Below are 17,156 nucleotides of genomic sequence, written 5' to 3' on the forward strand. Positions count from 1 at the left end.
ACAGCCCTCCCTATGACCCACAACCTATTGCCCAGTGCTCAGGCTTGTTGCCAGGAGCTTGGCAACCAGCTCCTTCCTCCCTGTATAAGCTGAATCAGGCGAGCAGCACAAACAAGGAAGTTTCTCAAGTCCCTTGTGGGGTACCGTTGCCTTGATGATAAGAAATTGAATGACCTAAGCCTCTCTGACCACAGTTAAACAGAAGTTTGCTACGCTGGCTGAATCCCTTGTCTAGTGTGGAAATACAATCTCACACCACACCACCCATAAGGTAAAGGTAAAGGTTTTCCTGACATTAAGTCTAGTTGTGGCCGACTGGGGGTTGATGCTCATCTCCATTTCTAAGCCAAAGATCTGGCGTTGTCCATAGATGCCTCCAAGGTCATTTGGCTGGCATGACTGCATGGAGTGCCATTACTTTCCAGTCGGAGTGGTACCTATTTGCATGTTTTTGAACTGCTAGGTTGGCAGAAGCTGGGGCTAACAGCAGGAACTCACCCCGCTCCCCAGATTCGAACTACCAACCTTTCGGTCAGCAAATTCAGCAGCTCCGTGGTTTAACCCGCTGGGCTCCTATCTCCAAACACACCACCCATACAAACACTAATATATCTGAACCTCGAGTATTGTGATCAGATAGTATCTAGACATGGCATATTTGTTCCCAGAACTTGTTGGCAATTAATCTTCCATTGCCATTTCTTTCACAATGTGTGCACCTCTTTTTCTCCCAAACCCACCTGCTGCTAATACTGAACTTCTCCATAAGTGTTTTGAATCCATGTTGAATGCCCTGTATTCCTGTTTAAATTTACATTGCATTTAAGCCATTGTGATCTGCACTTGGTGTCTTGGGCTCATTATTTATAGTGTAGACACAGCTTGTGGAAGGTCACCTCTACTTCCTTCCCCATCACCACCTTTTTGTTTGTTCGTTTTGTTCTCACATCCTACATATTCTTGCTTCTCCTTAGTAAACTCATGACACCCATCTGTCACTTTCCCCAATAAAGTGTTCGCTACAAGCACTCTTTCTAACCAGCGGCCCTTGAGCAATGCTGGACTGCAGTTCCCATAATCCCCAGCAAGCATGACCATACTAGGGACCCTGGTGAGCAGTGGAAGCCTGTATTACAGGTCAACACAATTTACTGAGTTGTCTCGCACTTTTGTTCTGGTGGAATGTAGACACTGCAAAATGTCTGAGCAGTTGGGGGAAGAGGAAAAGATGTTTTTGCTGAGATGGTAAAAAGCATAAGTCGACACTTCATAATTGCCTTTAAGAGAATGGAGATGCTACACACTATCAGGTTGTACTGGTGCAAAACATTTCTATTGTAGTGGGGAAAATATCACAACTCCTTTAAACTACATTAGACAATGCCTCTTTGGTTCCATCTTAAGATTTTTACAAGATATGGAGCTGGGCTTTTAAGCACAACCAGTATAATACTTTCAAGCCTGTGTTGGGGGGCTTAATAGCCAACACACAGAACAGTTCTGCCACTGAAAACCTTTCTCAACACTGGATATGTTTTAGTTGCTTCCAATAAAGCCAGGGATGGACAATCTTCAAGATTGTGGGAACTGCATTGTCTCCCACAAATGAGATGATGATGATGATGATGATGATGATGATGATGATGATGATGATGATGATGATGATGATGATATCTCAGCCGGCATTTGGAAGTTTTAGTTGCGCGAAGGCACTTCTAGTCACCACTGACACCTTGGGTTCCAGAATCCGAACCAGTGTCTTCAGGGGGAATGTGACCCCATCCAACACAGGCTGTAACCCTATACCCTGATCCAGCTTCCGACTGACCAGAAATACCTCTGTTTTATCTGGATTTACCTTCAATTTATTAGACCTCATTCAGTCCATCACTGATGACAGGCACCAATTTAAGGGCAGGATGGCATATATTAAGGGATTTCTCTCAGTCCATTTGGAATTTGCATGCAAGCATCCATATTTACAAACAGACCCACATAGACTCCATGTCCCTCTCCCTTTCCATATTGGACCAGTAGTGCGATTGTTCTTCTAGTATACCAACACAGCTGCCTATTTTTCTAATCACTGAGTTAACCTGATTCTTTTGTGCCTCTTCTTTCAGGAACTACACACATTTCCATCACCCCATTTATGGGAACTGCTATACATTCAATGCCAACAGTAGTAACCTTTGGATGTCCTCCCTGCCTGGTATCAATAATGGTGAGTGTGCGAATGGGTGCAGATGGGATGGATGGATACCACCAGTGGCTGCTTGACCTTCCCATTTTCAAATTGAACAATGCTAGCAGTAATATGTGCCAAAGGATGGGTCTCAGAAAGAAGGCACTGTGTCTGTTTCCTGGTTGGATTTGGATGAAATGTTCCAGTCTAGGAAGCTGGAACATTTCATCCAATCCAACAAGGAATTCTTGCTGCTTAAGCATCCAATCAGAAAGCCCATGGGGGAAAATCCCCACACATGGACAACTGAGCTGGCAAAAAAGCTAGGCTAGCTGTTGGACATTTAGGGTGGTTCCAGAATAGGCTTTTATTGTGTAGTGTGTTTGCTTTGTTTTATAGGATGTTAAAGTGAGTCCAGATATTGCCACTTTTCCATCATACTTTTTCATCCATATTGGAAGGGAAAGAAGGAATATGGACTTTTGACTAGTGGCACTAAAAGGAGTTCATTGTTTGGAAGCACCCTTCTTTTCTGTCTATTGGCATCTTATACACCCAGAGCCTCCGGTGGCCTAGGGGATAAAAGCCTTGTGACTTGAAGGTTGGGTTGCTGACCTGAAGGCTGCCAGGTTCGAATCCCACCCGGGGAGAGCGCAGATGAGCTCCCTCTATCAGCTCCAGTTTCCAAACCATAGACGGAGACATGGGTTTCTGAAAAGTTATCATAGTCTAACTCATTGGTTCTCAACCTGTGGGTCCCCAGGTGTTTTGGCCTACAACTCCCAGAAATCCCAGCCAGTTTACCAACTGTTAGGATTTCTGGGAGTTGAAGGCCAAAACATCTGGGGATCCACAGATTGAGAACCAACCTGGACACAGTATATTATTTGAGAACACAGAAATGCTGGACCACTCCAATAACTATCATATCAGACTACACAGAAATGCCATTGAAATCCACAAGCATGTGAACAGTTTCAACAAAAAGGAGAAAACCATGAAAATGAACAAAATCTGGCTACCAGTATTAAAAATCTCTGAAATCAGAACAGTAAATAAGGAACAACACTCTGAAAACAGAGGAATTCCAGACATGAATCAATCAGGGGCAGCTAACGACTCTGAACAAAGGATTCCCCCAGGCCAGGATATGAAGCTTGGAAGGCCATTTAATGCTAATTAAGGTGATTAATTACAACATTCACACAGGTCTCCAACTGACAAGAGTTATTCCCCCACTCTGGACATTCCGGAGATATATAAACCTCACTTGCCTAGTTTCCAACAGACCTCACAACCTCTGAGGATGCCTGCCATAGATGTGGGCGAAACGTCAGGAGAGAATACTTCTGGAACATGGCCATACAGCCTGGAAAACACACAACAACCCCATACTGGTCTAATGTCTGAGACTATCCTGAGCACTACACTCCATCCTAAAATGGATCTAGACTGCACTATATTCCAGGGTCTGATCCCAGATTATCTGATTTGAACTGAATTATATGAGTCTTCACTGCCATATAATCTGGGATAAACAGATAATCTGAGATCAGATCATGGGATATAGGGCAGTGTAGAGAACCCCCAATCTTAAATTTCCTAGCCTATCTCATTCCCAGAGCCGGCCCTAGGTATTTTTCAAGTGTAGGCGAACAGAATTTTGGCGCCCCCCCAAACCAATCACTGAAAAATAAAAGCGTTGGATAAGCGAAAATGTTGGATAATAAGGAAGTATAAAGGAAAAGCCTATAAAACATCAAATTACATTATGATTTTAAAAATTAAGCACCAAAACATCATGTTTTACAACAAATCAATAGAAAAAGCAGTTCAACACATGGTAATGTTATGTAGGAATTACTATATTTGCAAATTTAGCACTAAACATTGAACAGGGATATAGGGCAGTGTGGACTTAGATAACCCAGATAGCCCTCAGTATTAAAAAAAACTCTAAAATCAGGACAATAAATAAAGAACAACACTCTGAAAACAGAAGAAATCCAGACAGTAAACAATCAGGGACAGCTAACTCCTCCCAAAAAAAGATTCTCCCAGGCAAGAAGAAGCCAGGCCTTGAAGCCACAGGGCCATTAAATGCTAATCAAGGTGATTAATTACAACATTCACACCTGCTTCAAAGAAAAGTTCTTTCTCCCACCCTGGACCTTCTACAGATATATAAACCCCACATACTTAGCTTCCAAGTTCCTACAGACCTCACAATCTCTGAAGGCCCCAAAGGTGGGCTTGCGTGGTGCGAAGGTGGGTCTGCGCTGGCCGGAAGGCCCAGCACAGCCGCTGGAAGGCCCGAAAGAGAAGGAAGGAGGTGGAGAGTGGTGCCCTCCTCCCAGGACGATGGTGCCCCCGGGACGATGGTGCCACAGGCAAATGCCTATTTCGCCTTATGGTTGGACCGCCTCTGCTCATTCCTACAGCCATCTTCCTACAGGGATATTTCTATTATGCTTTGCCTGCATGGTAAGGGGTTGTACTGGATGGCCCATATGGTTTCTTCCAGCTCTGTGATGCTGTGATCTCCTGCCCTGTATTGCCTCCAGTCTAGCCTGGCCTTGATCCTCCTTGCTCTTTCTCTCCACAGGCCTCTCTCTTGTTGTTCGCACAGAGCAAAATGACTTTATCCCACTGCTTTCCACTGTGACAGGAGCCCGAGTGATGGTCCACAATCAGAACGAACCAGCTTTCATGGACGAGGGAGGCTTTAACGTGCGGCCTGGTATAGAAACATCCATCAGTATGAGAAAGGTGAGAGGGGAAAGCAGATTTATTCTTTTAGAGCCATTATCTATCCCAAAGTGAAAGACAATCTGTGCAATACCTGAGCTGACTGTCCATTAATACATGCCTACCTCTAGTCCATAATGTGTGAACAAATGAAATATTTTCTCCCCAGTATATAAACTATGCTTACATGCCTAAGGGAGCTGGAATTTATCTCAACTCTCTCATGGACATTCCTTCTCAGCATAACACATTTCACTGGGTTATTACCTTGGAAGAAAAAAGAAAACAACACACCCATCTTTTATGTTATATCACCAAACTAAGCAGACATGAAGATACAGTAGAGTCTCACTTATCCAACACTCGCTTATCCAATGTTCTTGATTATCCAAGCCATTTTTGTAGTCAATGTTTTCAATATCATGATATTTTGGTGCTAAATTCGTAAATACAGTAATTACTACATAGCATTACTGTGTATTGAATTACCTTTTCTGTCAAATTTGTTGCATAACATGATGTTTTGGTGCTTAGTTTGTAAAATCATAACCTAATTTGATGTTTAATAGGCTTTTCCTTAATCTCTCCTTATTATCCAACATATTTGCTTATCCAACATTCTGCCTGCCCGTTTATGTTGGATAAGCGAGACTCTACTGTAATAATCTTTCATCCCAACTGTGCATAGGGACATTGCTCAAAGCACTGACCTAACTCCTCCAATCCCTTGTTTCTGCATCCAGTGCACCACTGCTGTGCATAGCACATAGCAAGCTATTTACTAAATGCCAAGGACCCCCTCATCTTCACATTAAAGCATTCCAATAGTCTATTTCTCTGACATGCAAAGATATGTGCCCCCAGTGGCGCAGTGGGTTAAACTGCTGAGCTGCTAAACTTGCTGTCTGAAGGTCACGGTTTGAATGCGGGGAGCGGGGTTAGCTCCTGCTATTAGCACCAGCTTCTGCCAACCTAGCAGTTCAAAAATATGCAAATGTGAGTAGATCAATAGGTACCACTCCAGCGGGAAGGTAACAGCGCTGCATGCAGTCATGCTGGCTACGTGACCTTGGAGGTGTCTATGGACAATGCCAGCTCTTCAGCTTAGACATGGAGATGAGCACCAACCTCCAGAGTCGGACACAACTAGGCTTAATGTCAGGGGAAAACCTTTACCTTTACTTATGAACAGATAGCTGAACCAGGATTTAACCCATAAATTGTAGCGGGGCAAGCACCCACTGAAGCCAGATCCTATAAAGCAGACCTGCACAATCAATGGCCCTCCAGGTGTTTTGGACTTCAGTTCCTAGAATTCCTGGCCATTGGACAAGCTGGCAAGGGCTTTCTGGAGTTGGAGTCCCAAATATCTGGAGAGCCACTGGTTGTGCAGGCCTGCTGTAAAATCATGAAACAGAAAAGCTTTAAGGCTTATTCTAAATATCCGGTCTAAGCAATCCAAAGGCATCATGCTAACCATCAATGCCTGAGACCGGTGTTTCTTTGTGTCCAACAAAGGCTAAGCAATACCATCTTGTGGCATATCCTGTTCCTTGGTGTAGAGCCCCAAGATCAGCAAAGTTCATTACTCAAATGGTAAATTTAGCATAGGAGGAAGAAAAGTGAAGACAACTTGACACTAGGGGCAGATTTATTTATTTATTTATCTTGTCAGAAGTGAGTTGAGGATAGAGTTATAATGTATTTAAAAACACACAAAGTTAAAAACTTGGCATTATACTAGATTTCCTTTGACCACAAGCTGGCCACTTGGAGTGCCACTGGTGTCACTGTGAGAAGATCCTCCATTGTGCATATAGCAGGGCTCAGGTTGCATTATAGTAAGTGGTCTGTGCTTTGCTCTCCTCCACACTCGCATGTCATGGACTCCACTTTGTAGCCCCATTTCCTAAGATTAGGTCTGCATTTTGTGGTGCCAGAGCGCAGTCTGTTCAGCGCCTTCCAAATCACCCTGTTTTCTGTGTGCCCAGAGGGGAGTTTCTCATCTGTTATCAGCCATGGATTGCAGTTCCAGGTTTTACCCTGCCACTTTTGGACTCTGGCTTGCTGAGGTGTTTCTTCGAGTATCTCTGTGGATCTTAGGAAGCTGTTTCTTGATTTAAGGCGTTGGTGTGCTGGGTAATATCCGAACAGGGGATGGGCCAGAGATGTCACTGCCTTGGTCCTTTCATTACAGGCTGCTACTTCCCGATAGATGTCAGCTGATGCAATACTGACTAGACAGTATAATTTCTCCAGCAGTTTAGGGCGTAGACATCCTGTGATAATGCAGCATGTCTCATTAAGGACCACATCCACTGTTTTAATGTGGTGAGATGTATTCCACACTGGGCATGCATATTCAGCAGCAGAGTATCAAAGCACAAGGGCAGATGTCTTCACGGTATCTGGTTGTGATCTCCAAGTTGTGCTAGTCAGATTTCATATGATATTATTTCTAGCACCCACTTTTTGCTTGATATCCAAGCAGTGCTGCTTATAAGTCAGATCACGGTCCAGAGAAACCGTGGTATTCTGGTGTGCTGCTGTACAGTGGGATTCCTTTCCAGATGATCCTCAGAGCTCGAAATGCTTGTCTGTTCTTAAGACTTGCAGTAGGGGCAGATGGAAACAAAGGAAGAAAAATGTATTGATGCAGCATATTACAATTTGACCAACAGGAAACAACAAATCGCCTTGGAGGCACTTACAGTGACTGCACTGAAGATGGGAGTGATGTACCAGTGAAGAATCTCTACACATCCCGTTATACTGAGCAGGTATTATTAATGAACCTTATCCATAATCTTAACCTTGTCCCAAGTATGGCTTATTCTGACTGCAGATCTGTCAAGATGAGTTTGCCAGGGGATTGTCAATGTTGGTTGGCAACCAAAATGTTCTTTTCCCCTCCCCATCCCTAGGTCTGCATTCGTTCCTGTTTTCAGAATAGCATAGTGGAACGGTGTGGCTGTGGCCACTATTTCTACCCTTTGCCTTCTGGAGCAGTTTATTGTGACTATGCTAAACACAAAGCCTGGGGTAAGTACAGACTAAAGACCACAAGCCCATTTCATACTTCAACATACCCTATTCCCTAGATCAGGAGGGGAAATTATACATGAATCCAGATGCAGTTGAATCGAGACCTACTGCTTTCTGCACTATTCTCTGTTGTCTAGGGCAGTGTTTCTCAAACTGTGCCCCTCCAGGCATTTTGGACTTCAGCTCCCAGAAATCCTAACCAGCTTACCAACTGTTAGGAATTGTGGGAGCTGAAGTCCAAAACATCTGGAGAAGCACAGTTTGAGAAACTCTGGTCTAAAGCATAATCCCATGCATGCATTTGCATAGCAATCATTAATATAAATGTGTTTCCTCCTTAGGTTACTGTTATTACAAACTCCTGGCTGAATTTAAGGCAGATCTCCTAGGCTGTTTCACAAAATGTCGGAAACCTTGCAAGTAAGTTGGCTTCAAAACTTGTAGAGTTGCATTCCTAGACCTGGTCAAATTCCAGAGAGCTTGCTTGGTCTTCCGTGAAATGAAGAAAAACAGGATTTGTACCCAACACATGATTCTGTGCTAGCCTCCCAAATTTCATTGCAGTTGTGAGTTCTTAAGCCAAAGGCTTTACTACATTTCCTGTAATGTACAAGGGAGAGGGCCCCTTCTGTGACCTCTAGTGGGCTTCTAGTAAGCTATTTCCTCATTTCATGATTCTAATTACAATGTAACAACCATATACTTTAGAGTCTCACTTATCCAAGCTAAACGGGCCGGCAGAAGCTTGGATAAGCGAATATCTTGGATAATAAGGAGGGATTAAGGAAAAGCCTATTAAACATCAAATTAGGTTATGATTTTACAAATTAAGCACCAAAACATCATGTTATACAACAAATTTGACAGAAAAGGTAATTACTGTATTTATGAATTTAGCACCAAAATATCATGATATATTGAAAACATTGACTACAAAAATGGCTTGGATAATCCAGAAGCTTGGATAAGCGAGGCTTGGATAAGTGAGACTCCACTGTATTGTAAACTGCAGCATTTGTGTACTGTATTAGAAAATGATAGAGCCACAGTTGTCCTGGATTTTTATTTTGACTTTACCACGTCACAAAATAAAGACCTTACGTCAGCTTATGACATGATGCAACATAGGAAATTGCTACATAAAGTCTACCATATCACCTGGGACTATGATTTTACAAAACCATCCAGACCCTCCTAAAAAATCGTAGCTTTTATGTGGAGTTTCAGGGCAGGAAAAGTGGGTGGAGGAGGCAAAAGAATGCTCTACCTCAAGGCAGCATTCTTGCACCAACCTTGTTCAACATTTTTACTAACGATCAGCCACAACCACCACTTACACCGAGCTTTATATTCGCTGATGACCTTGACCTAACAACACAAGCAAAAAACTTTGAAACAGTCGAAAACCAACTAAATAATGCCCTGATACATTACAAAGATAACCACTTGAAGTCTTACCCTGCCAAGACGCAAGTCTGTGCTTTCCATCTATGTAATCATGAAGCCAACAGGAAACTGAAGGTTACATGGAAAGGCCAAGAGCATGAACACTGTTCCCACCCTAAATATCTTAGCGTCACCTTAGGTCAAACACTAACATTTAGGAAACACTGTGTGAACACCAAGCACAAAGTAGCTACATGCAATAACATCCTGTGGAAACTTACTAAGAGCACATGGGGTGCAGACCCAAAATTAATAAGAACATCAGCCCTGGCCTTGTCTTACTCATCTGGTGAGTATGCCTGCCCCGTCTGGCATAAATCTGTCCATGTGAAGCAAGTGAATATAGCACTGAATGAGACATGTAGAATCATCACAGTGTGCGACAGGAAGTTGCTGCTAACTGTGAGAGAAATAAGGTTGAACACTGTGAAAGCCAACCAATTTATGGCTATCAGCCACTTCCCAGTAGACTTAAATCAAGGAAAAGCTTCATGAGAACCACCACTCCTCTAAATGTTCCTCCAGCAACAGCAAGAGTGTCCCTCTGGGCAGGACGGCCCCACACAAGGGTCTTCTTCTAGGGGCAAACCAAGAATGGGCAACTTGGAAGACACTGAACAAACTCACAAGTGGAGTGGGCAGATCAAAAGACAATCAGGCAAAATGGCACTACCTAGAAGAATCCTGCACTTTGTGCGACTGCAGAACAGAACAAACAACTTAACATCTGTATGCTTGCCCACAATGTCCTGCCTCATGTATGGAGAAAGAGGTGTTTAAAGCTACAGACAATGCAGTCGCTGTTGTCCGTTCTTGGTCTAAAACTATTTAGCTGCTTATGATCCCTTTATTTTATCAGTTTTAAGCTTATTTATTGAGGCAATGCTTTTGACACGAAATAAATGAAACCACATCATACATCTGGAACAGCAGTGTGTTGTAGTGGCTTGAGTGGTGAACGAGGGCTCTGGGCGAGCAATGTAGCATCCCCACTGAGTTACAGAAAGCAACTCAATGACTTTGGGCAAATCACACACTGAAGAGGGGGGGGGGGGGGAAATGGCAATTCTCTTCTGGATCAATCTTACCGAGAAAACCTTAGGAAAGGGTTGCTATAACACATTCAGCTTGAAGGTACATAACAGAAAAATCTTACAGCCTGGGGCAGAGCCGGTCCAACAATGAGGCGAATTAAGTGATCGCTTGGGGCACAAAACATACGGGGGCGCAGTTGAGACTGCTTTTCTGTTGATTTCTTGTAAAACATGATGTTTTGGTGCTTAATTTGTAAAATCTTAATGTAATTTTATGTTTAATATGCTTTTCCTTAATCCCTCCTTATTACCCAACATTTTCGCTTATCCAACGCTTTTATTTTTCAGTGATTGGTGGGGGGGAATTCTGTTTGCCTACACTTGAAAAATTCCTAGGGCTGGTTCTGGCCTGGGGTCATTTTAGTCTAGGCTTCAACTGTCAAGGGAAGAACCGAGCCACCACATAACAAGATTTCTGATAAATGCCAGATGTAAAGGTGTTTTGTGGTGCTAATATTCTTCTTAATCTCTCATGCTATTCTTCAGGGTGACAGAGTACCAGCTGTCAGCTGGCTATTCACGCTGGCCTTCTACTGCATCCGAGGTACGGCATTGGTTTTCTGGCTGTATGCACATTCACCTGGGACCCACTGTTTCACACAAATACAGCAGAATCACAGTGCTAGATCTTAAAATGAAAAACCCCTGGGGAGAAGGATGCCACGAAGGACAGGAACATAACACACTTCTTAAATGCTCTGGGAGAAAAATCCATTTGAGGCTGGCAATTTGGAGCACAGAAGTGGGAAGCCCTTCATCCCCCATATCTTTACTCATACGCTCTTCTCTTCCATTTTAAGAAGATGGGATGGGGAACAGTAGCACACATTTCCGTATACCAAGTATTTATCTCCTGAACTGCTCATGCTATACCACTTTAAGGAAATGTTTGAAAGAGTATATTTATCATAGAGCTCAATTTTGAAATGAAACGAATGATTTCCCTACCTTAATCACACTGTTAAATCTATCTATGTGACTCAGTATTCTTTCAGTTGATTTGCCATCACACTGTAGAGATTTGGCCCCGTCTACCATCCCTCTGCTCATGTTCTTTGTTGAAAAAAAGACTCCTCTCTTTGAAATGTCAGCTGTTACGAATCTTCAAATCCCTGAGCTTTCAGTCTGACCTCTCTTTCCGCTGCCCCACCGGGGAAGGAAGCAAGGAAGACAGGAGAGAGAGAGGGAAAGCAATGACGCACTCTTCCTCTCATTCAGTTGCCCCACAGAGAAGGGCGTAGACCTTGGGAAACTATAACTCCCAAGACTGTATAGTATAGATAAATGGTATTTAAAGTAAGGTCCAGCTGCTTTCAATATCACAGTGTAGATGAACCCAGAGAAGGTTCATGGACCTTGGGAAACTGCAATTCCCAAGACCATCTCATGGAGACATGGCATTTAAAGTAAGGTCTTGCTACATTCATTCCACAGTGTAGATGCACTCAGAGAAGAGTATGGACCTTGGGAAACGATAACTCCCAGAAATACTCCATCGCATGTAGCCATGGCATTTAAAGTGGGGTGAAAGGGCATTCATTCCATATTGTAAATGCACCAAGAGAAGGGTATGGACTTTGGGAAACTATGACTCCCAACATGGAGACATGGCATAATAATAATAATAATAATAATAATAATAATAATAATAATAATAATAATAATAATAGCATTTTAAATGAGTCCCTACTGCATTTATTCTCCAGTACAGATGCACCCAGAAAAGAGTATGGACCTTGGGAAACTATAACTCCCAGGAACGCATAGAATGAAGCAATGGTATTTAAAGTGGTGTCCAAGAGCATTCATTCCATAGTGTAAACGCACCCAGAGAAGGGTATGGACCTTGGGAAACTATGACGCCCAGTACTGCACAGCATGTAGACGTGGCATAATAATCTTTCCCTCACAAGAGTATCTTGGCCCCTCCCACAAATTGGGGAAACGTCTCATTTTAATCCTGAGAGCAACAAATGCCATCACATTACTGAATTGGTCATTCACCCGGATCATTCCCTACCACCGCCTGAAACGTTTAAAAAGAATGCTGGGCCCCATGCTTAAAATATGGAAAGAATGCTTTACCCTACACTTGAACCCAATCTAATGTGACAAACACAGTGGGTTACCAGATTTTAATAGTGTAGGACTCGGTGGAATTTAGTAAATGTGATGAAGTGGTAAACTGTGTTTTGTCACTTTCAGGCCTGGGTGTTCCACATTCTCTCCCGGCAGAATCAATACAACATCACATCCAAAAGGTAAGGGTGCCACCTGCCGTCCAAAATAAGCATTTCACATTCAAGATTAAACTCAAGCCTTAGGGACAAAGGAACATAGATGTCAAGACTGGATAGAAACAGAGATTCAGTATGCATCTACCCTTGAGATACGTTATATGCGCCAGAGGGGGAATATAAGTATATTACAGGAAATGTTTGGGGCAAAGCTTACGTTCTGGCTTTTAAACAAAGACTGGATACAACCCGAAAGACTCACAGCAACCCAAAGACTGGATACTGATAGCCATCAGTTGAGGTGCTTTGATTGTGCTTTTCTTGCATGGCAGGAGGTTAGACTAGATAGTCCATATGGTCTCTTCCAACTCTATTATTCTATTATTCTAAATTCAATCGTTTGAATCAGATGTTTCATTTATGGAGGTATGGTGCAAAATGTCTGGTGCAAAAAGCAATGCAATAATCTATTTCTTGCAGAATATTACACATTGCTTTTATCAGTAAGGAGACATTGTTGCTCATAATTGTAGTTTCAGGAACAAGCCCAGTATGAAATCTGAATTGACAGTCACGTTGCTTTTAAAGGTTTACTATATGACAATACATTATGGAAGAGCGTTTTACGATAAAATTGGAATACTAGTATATCAGAGTCAAATAATTGCTAAAAATGTTTTGGAAAGCTATTGTAGACCTAAATTTACTCAATCCCTCTTTGATTTCCAGAAACGGAGTTGCCAAAGTGAATATCTTTTTTGAGCAGTGGAATCATAAAAGCAACGGGGAGTCTCCCGCTTTTACAGTAAGTATTTCATTCACGTAAATCACCAATTGCTAAATTTGTGAAATGCTTTTTGTATCATATGTAAACTCCAAGAGCCTCTACCCTTGAAAGAGAAGCTACTCATTTCTGCAGCTTGGGGAACTATGTCCCACTCTCCTGAAAATGACGTAGGGCCATTTCCATGACACTACCACAAAGTACATTTATCTTTTAAAATGTAGTATAGATACATGCCTTCTTTTTAAAGCAGACTGTCTTCAGACATTGCATTTTAGGCTTAAAGAAAAGCATGCATGACGTTGTGGTTGTTGTGTGTTTTCCGGGCTGTATGACCATGTTTCAGAAGTATTCTCTCCTGACGTTTCGCCCACATCTATGGCAAGCGTTCTCAGCGGTGTGTTATTCTGCCTCACAACCTCTGAGGATGCCTGCCATAGATGTGGGTGAAATATCAGGAGAGAATACTTCTGGAACATGGCCATATAGCCCGGAAACACACAACAACCTTGTGATCCCAGCCATGAAAGCCTTCGACAACACATGCATGACGTTCTTTTAAAGAAATCATGCTTGGTTTGGGTGAAAGTGAGCAATTCTCCAGCAGCTTTCAGTAAGGCTTTTGACCTTGACAAAGACCTTACTGAAATCAAGATATGCTACATCCACAGCATTCCCTACATCTACAAAGCTTGAAACACAGTTCATATATCTTTAGCAAATATTGGATATTCCATGCTAGCATTTTGCATGCAAAGGTGCTGCATACTACTATTTGTCATATGCAATAGCCAGTGTTCAGGAACAGTCAAATTACCCCACCAATTTGTCCTGAATTATAATATATTGATTTATTTATTTACAGTATTTATATTCTGCCTTTCGCACCCCGAAGGGGATTCAGGGCTGATCACAATGCACATATATATGGCAAACATTCAATGCCATTAGACATACAACATATAGACAGACACAGGGGCAATTTAACATTTTCCAGCTTCTGGCTTCATGGGGGTATGCTCAATTCTGGCCACAGGGGGAGCTGCCACTTCACCGTCTACTTGTGACACTGAGTCCTTGAGGGAGTAATTCCTCATTATTCCGCATGCTGCTGGAAGTTTTTATGGTGTCATAAATTACTTAAATTAGCCTCCCCGCATAAAGAGGTACCTACATTTTCTACTCGACAGATGCAACTGTCTCTTGAGCTGCATAGCTCAACAGCGAGCTAGGCTATTTAATGGTTGGGAGCTCAAACCGACTCAGGCTGGCTTTGAACTCATGACCTTTCGGTCAGTGGTGATTTATTGCAGCTGGCTACTAACCAGCTGCGCCACATAATGTTGTTATTCAATAAATCAAAGCATATGATAGTCAAAGAGCAATTTTGTTTTTGAAACACAAGTGTTTAGCTTGCCATCAAATCTGAACACAAACTAGGAGTTTCAGGATGTTACTTTGATTACAAGTGCTATATATATTATGCAGCTTTCAAATGGAAAATGATGTCCTGTTACAGATAGGCTGGAAGTTGTGTTGCTCCTTCATAGAACAGACACGGAGCCCCTGGTGGGACAATGGGTTAAACCCTTGTGCCGACAGATTGCTAACTTGAAGGTTAGGTTGCTGGCCTGAAGGTTGCCGGTTCGAATTCAACCTGGGGAGAGGACAGATGAGCTCCCTATGTCAGCCGCAGCTCCATGTGGGGACATGAGAGAAGCCTCCCACAAGGATGATAAAACATCAAACATCTGGGCATCCCCTGGGCAACATCCTTGCAGATAGCCAATTTTCTCACATCAGAAATGACTTGCAGTTTCTCAAGTTACTCCTGACACGAAAAAAGATAGGACACTAAAACACTAGTCTATAACAGTGGACACACAACTGACATGCTAGGCAAATCCCAAAGCAAATGAGGGAAGGATCACTATTCCTATCAATAACTCATCTACTGAGAAAGAGGTTTTGTGAACTTTTTATTTTAAAAATATTCATCTTTTGCTCATCACTTTGTAGGTGGTCACACTGCTTTCACAGCTGGGGAGTCAGTGGAGTCTCTGGTTTGGTTCATCTGTCCTCTCAGTCGTAGAGCTCGTGGAACTGATTTTGGATTTTATTGCTATCACCTGCATTCTGGCGATCCACTGGCTGAACATGAATCGATCATCTGACCTTCCGATTCCCACCAGCAACACCACTGATACATTTCACAATGTCTTGCCTCCTCCTAACACCCTACCACGTGCCTCTGTGGATCCTGATGTGATTACACTGCCGTCCTACAAGAGTTTGGAGTCACTAGACCTGTGCAGAGTTTCCTCTCAGCAGACAGAGTGAGTTCTGGACCAACTATGGCTTGCAGCTCCATTGAAGTACATTAATGCTGGAAGATGATTCTGTGGCCATAGACTCAAGTTGGTCGTTATATGTGCTGACCGCCAGTGAACAAGGATGGTTCAAGATCTTTTGTAAAGGTTGCAGGAAGTGTGGCATTATAACACAGACAACACCCTGTGGATTGGAATCTCTATTCTTCACCTGTGTTGTACGCAATCGGCTGTAGGAAACACGCAGCACCACGCTGAAAGAGAAAGCAAGGGCACCCCAGGGTGTCCTCGTGCTTAGCACATCCAAACCACAAGCCCAGGTGGATCCCAGAAGTATCATCTTACATTTGGAACCAAACCACCGTCCCCCTGCCACTTGCAGGGACACCAGGGAGCTTGTGGAAACAGGAAGGTAGTAGTAAAAGTGCTACAATAGCAAGAATACTTCAAAAATATTTATGGAGCTTGTGAAAAAATGATATTAAATATTTGTGTCTTTACAGTGAAGTGAACCTCCCGAGGAGAGGCGATATCATAGCTGAGCCAGCAAAAAGTTTAGAGGATTCTTTCTTTCAACACAGCTTTATGGGGATTTGTTCGGTTTATATCCCTCCTTTTCTCTAAGTCAGTGGTTCTCAACCTGTGGGTCCCAAAGTGTTTTGGCCTACAACTCCCAGAAATCCCAGCCAGTTTACCAGCTGTTAGGATTTCTGGGAGTTGAAGGCCAAAACATCTGGGGACCCAGAGGTTGAGAACCGCTGCCCTAAGGAAAGCTGGCTTACAAGTTTCTCCTTCCCGATTTTATTAATCCTCATAAATTCAGGTTCAGCAGAAAGATACGGTCTCATTATAAACTACATGGCTGAATGGGTTACTAACACCAATTACGTCAATCCTTCTGATGTTATTCAAATTCATGTTGACAACAGTATCCTGTATAAAACTAAAACCATCCTCAAGGATACACTTACCTGCGTTTGATCCAAACCATTCCCAAGTTCCATAAAAATATTTTCACTGGTCCCACTCAATTTCTTTCAGACCATATAAGATACACTCCATACTGTCTTCTACCCAGAGCCACATCCAGGAAACTCAAAAGAAACAAATGTTGTGTTGTTTACCTAAATTTCATTATTTTCATTTACTGATGAATGGATGAAAGGCCTCAAGTTTTGTTTTGTTTGTTTGTTATTAAACTATGTTGTCTCTAAAGGGCACCTAAGTAAGTTTCCAATCATCTTTCCTTTTATAAAAGCCTTCTTCTGAGGCTTTTAAACAGAGGCT

General features: G+C 42.6%; 1 protein-coding gene across 2 annotated transcripts in view; it reads left to right on the plus strand.

Annotated features, from left to right (window-relative positions):
* Window positions 1-17,094, plus strand: part of scnn1a (sodium channel epithelial 1 subunit alpha) — a 37,700-nt gene extending 20,606 nt beyond the window's left edge. Inside the window, exons 5-13 of one of the 2 annotated variants that reach the window (XM_003226464.3) lie at window positions 2,124-2,224; window positions 4,791-4,954; window positions 7,615-7,713; window positions 7,858-7,975; window positions 8,320-8,398; window positions 11,005-11,062; window positions 12,724-12,779; window positions 13,485-13,560; window positions 15,559-17,094. In XM_003226464.3, the coding sequence (XP_003226512.2) occupies window positions 2,124-2,224; window positions 4,791-4,954; window positions 7,615-7,713; window positions 7,858-7,975; window positions 8,320-8,398; window positions 11,005-11,062; window positions 12,724-12,779; window positions 13,485-13,560; window positions 15,559-15,879 (1,072 nt within the window). In that variant the 3' untranslated portion in view covers window positions 15,880-17,094. The remainder of the gene's footprint in view (window positions 1-2,123; window positions 2,225-4,790; window positions 4,955-7,614; window positions 7,714-7,857; window positions 7,976-8,319; window positions 8,399-11,004; window positions 11,063-12,723; window positions 12,780-13,484; window positions 13,561-15,558) is intronic. The other variant, XM_008119273.2, reaches the window with a different exon arrangement.
* The last annotated feature ends 62 nt before the right edge of the window (window positions 17,095-17,156 follow it).

This window comes from Anolis carolinensis, chromosome 2 (assembly GCF_035594765.1).
Source record: "Anolis carolinensis isolate JA03-04 chromosome 2, rAnoCar3.1.pri, whole genome shotgun sequence".
Classification (NCBI taxonomy): domain Eukaryota; kingdom Metazoa; phylum Chordata; class Lepidosauria; order Squamata; family Dactyloidae; genus Anolis; species Anolis carolinensis.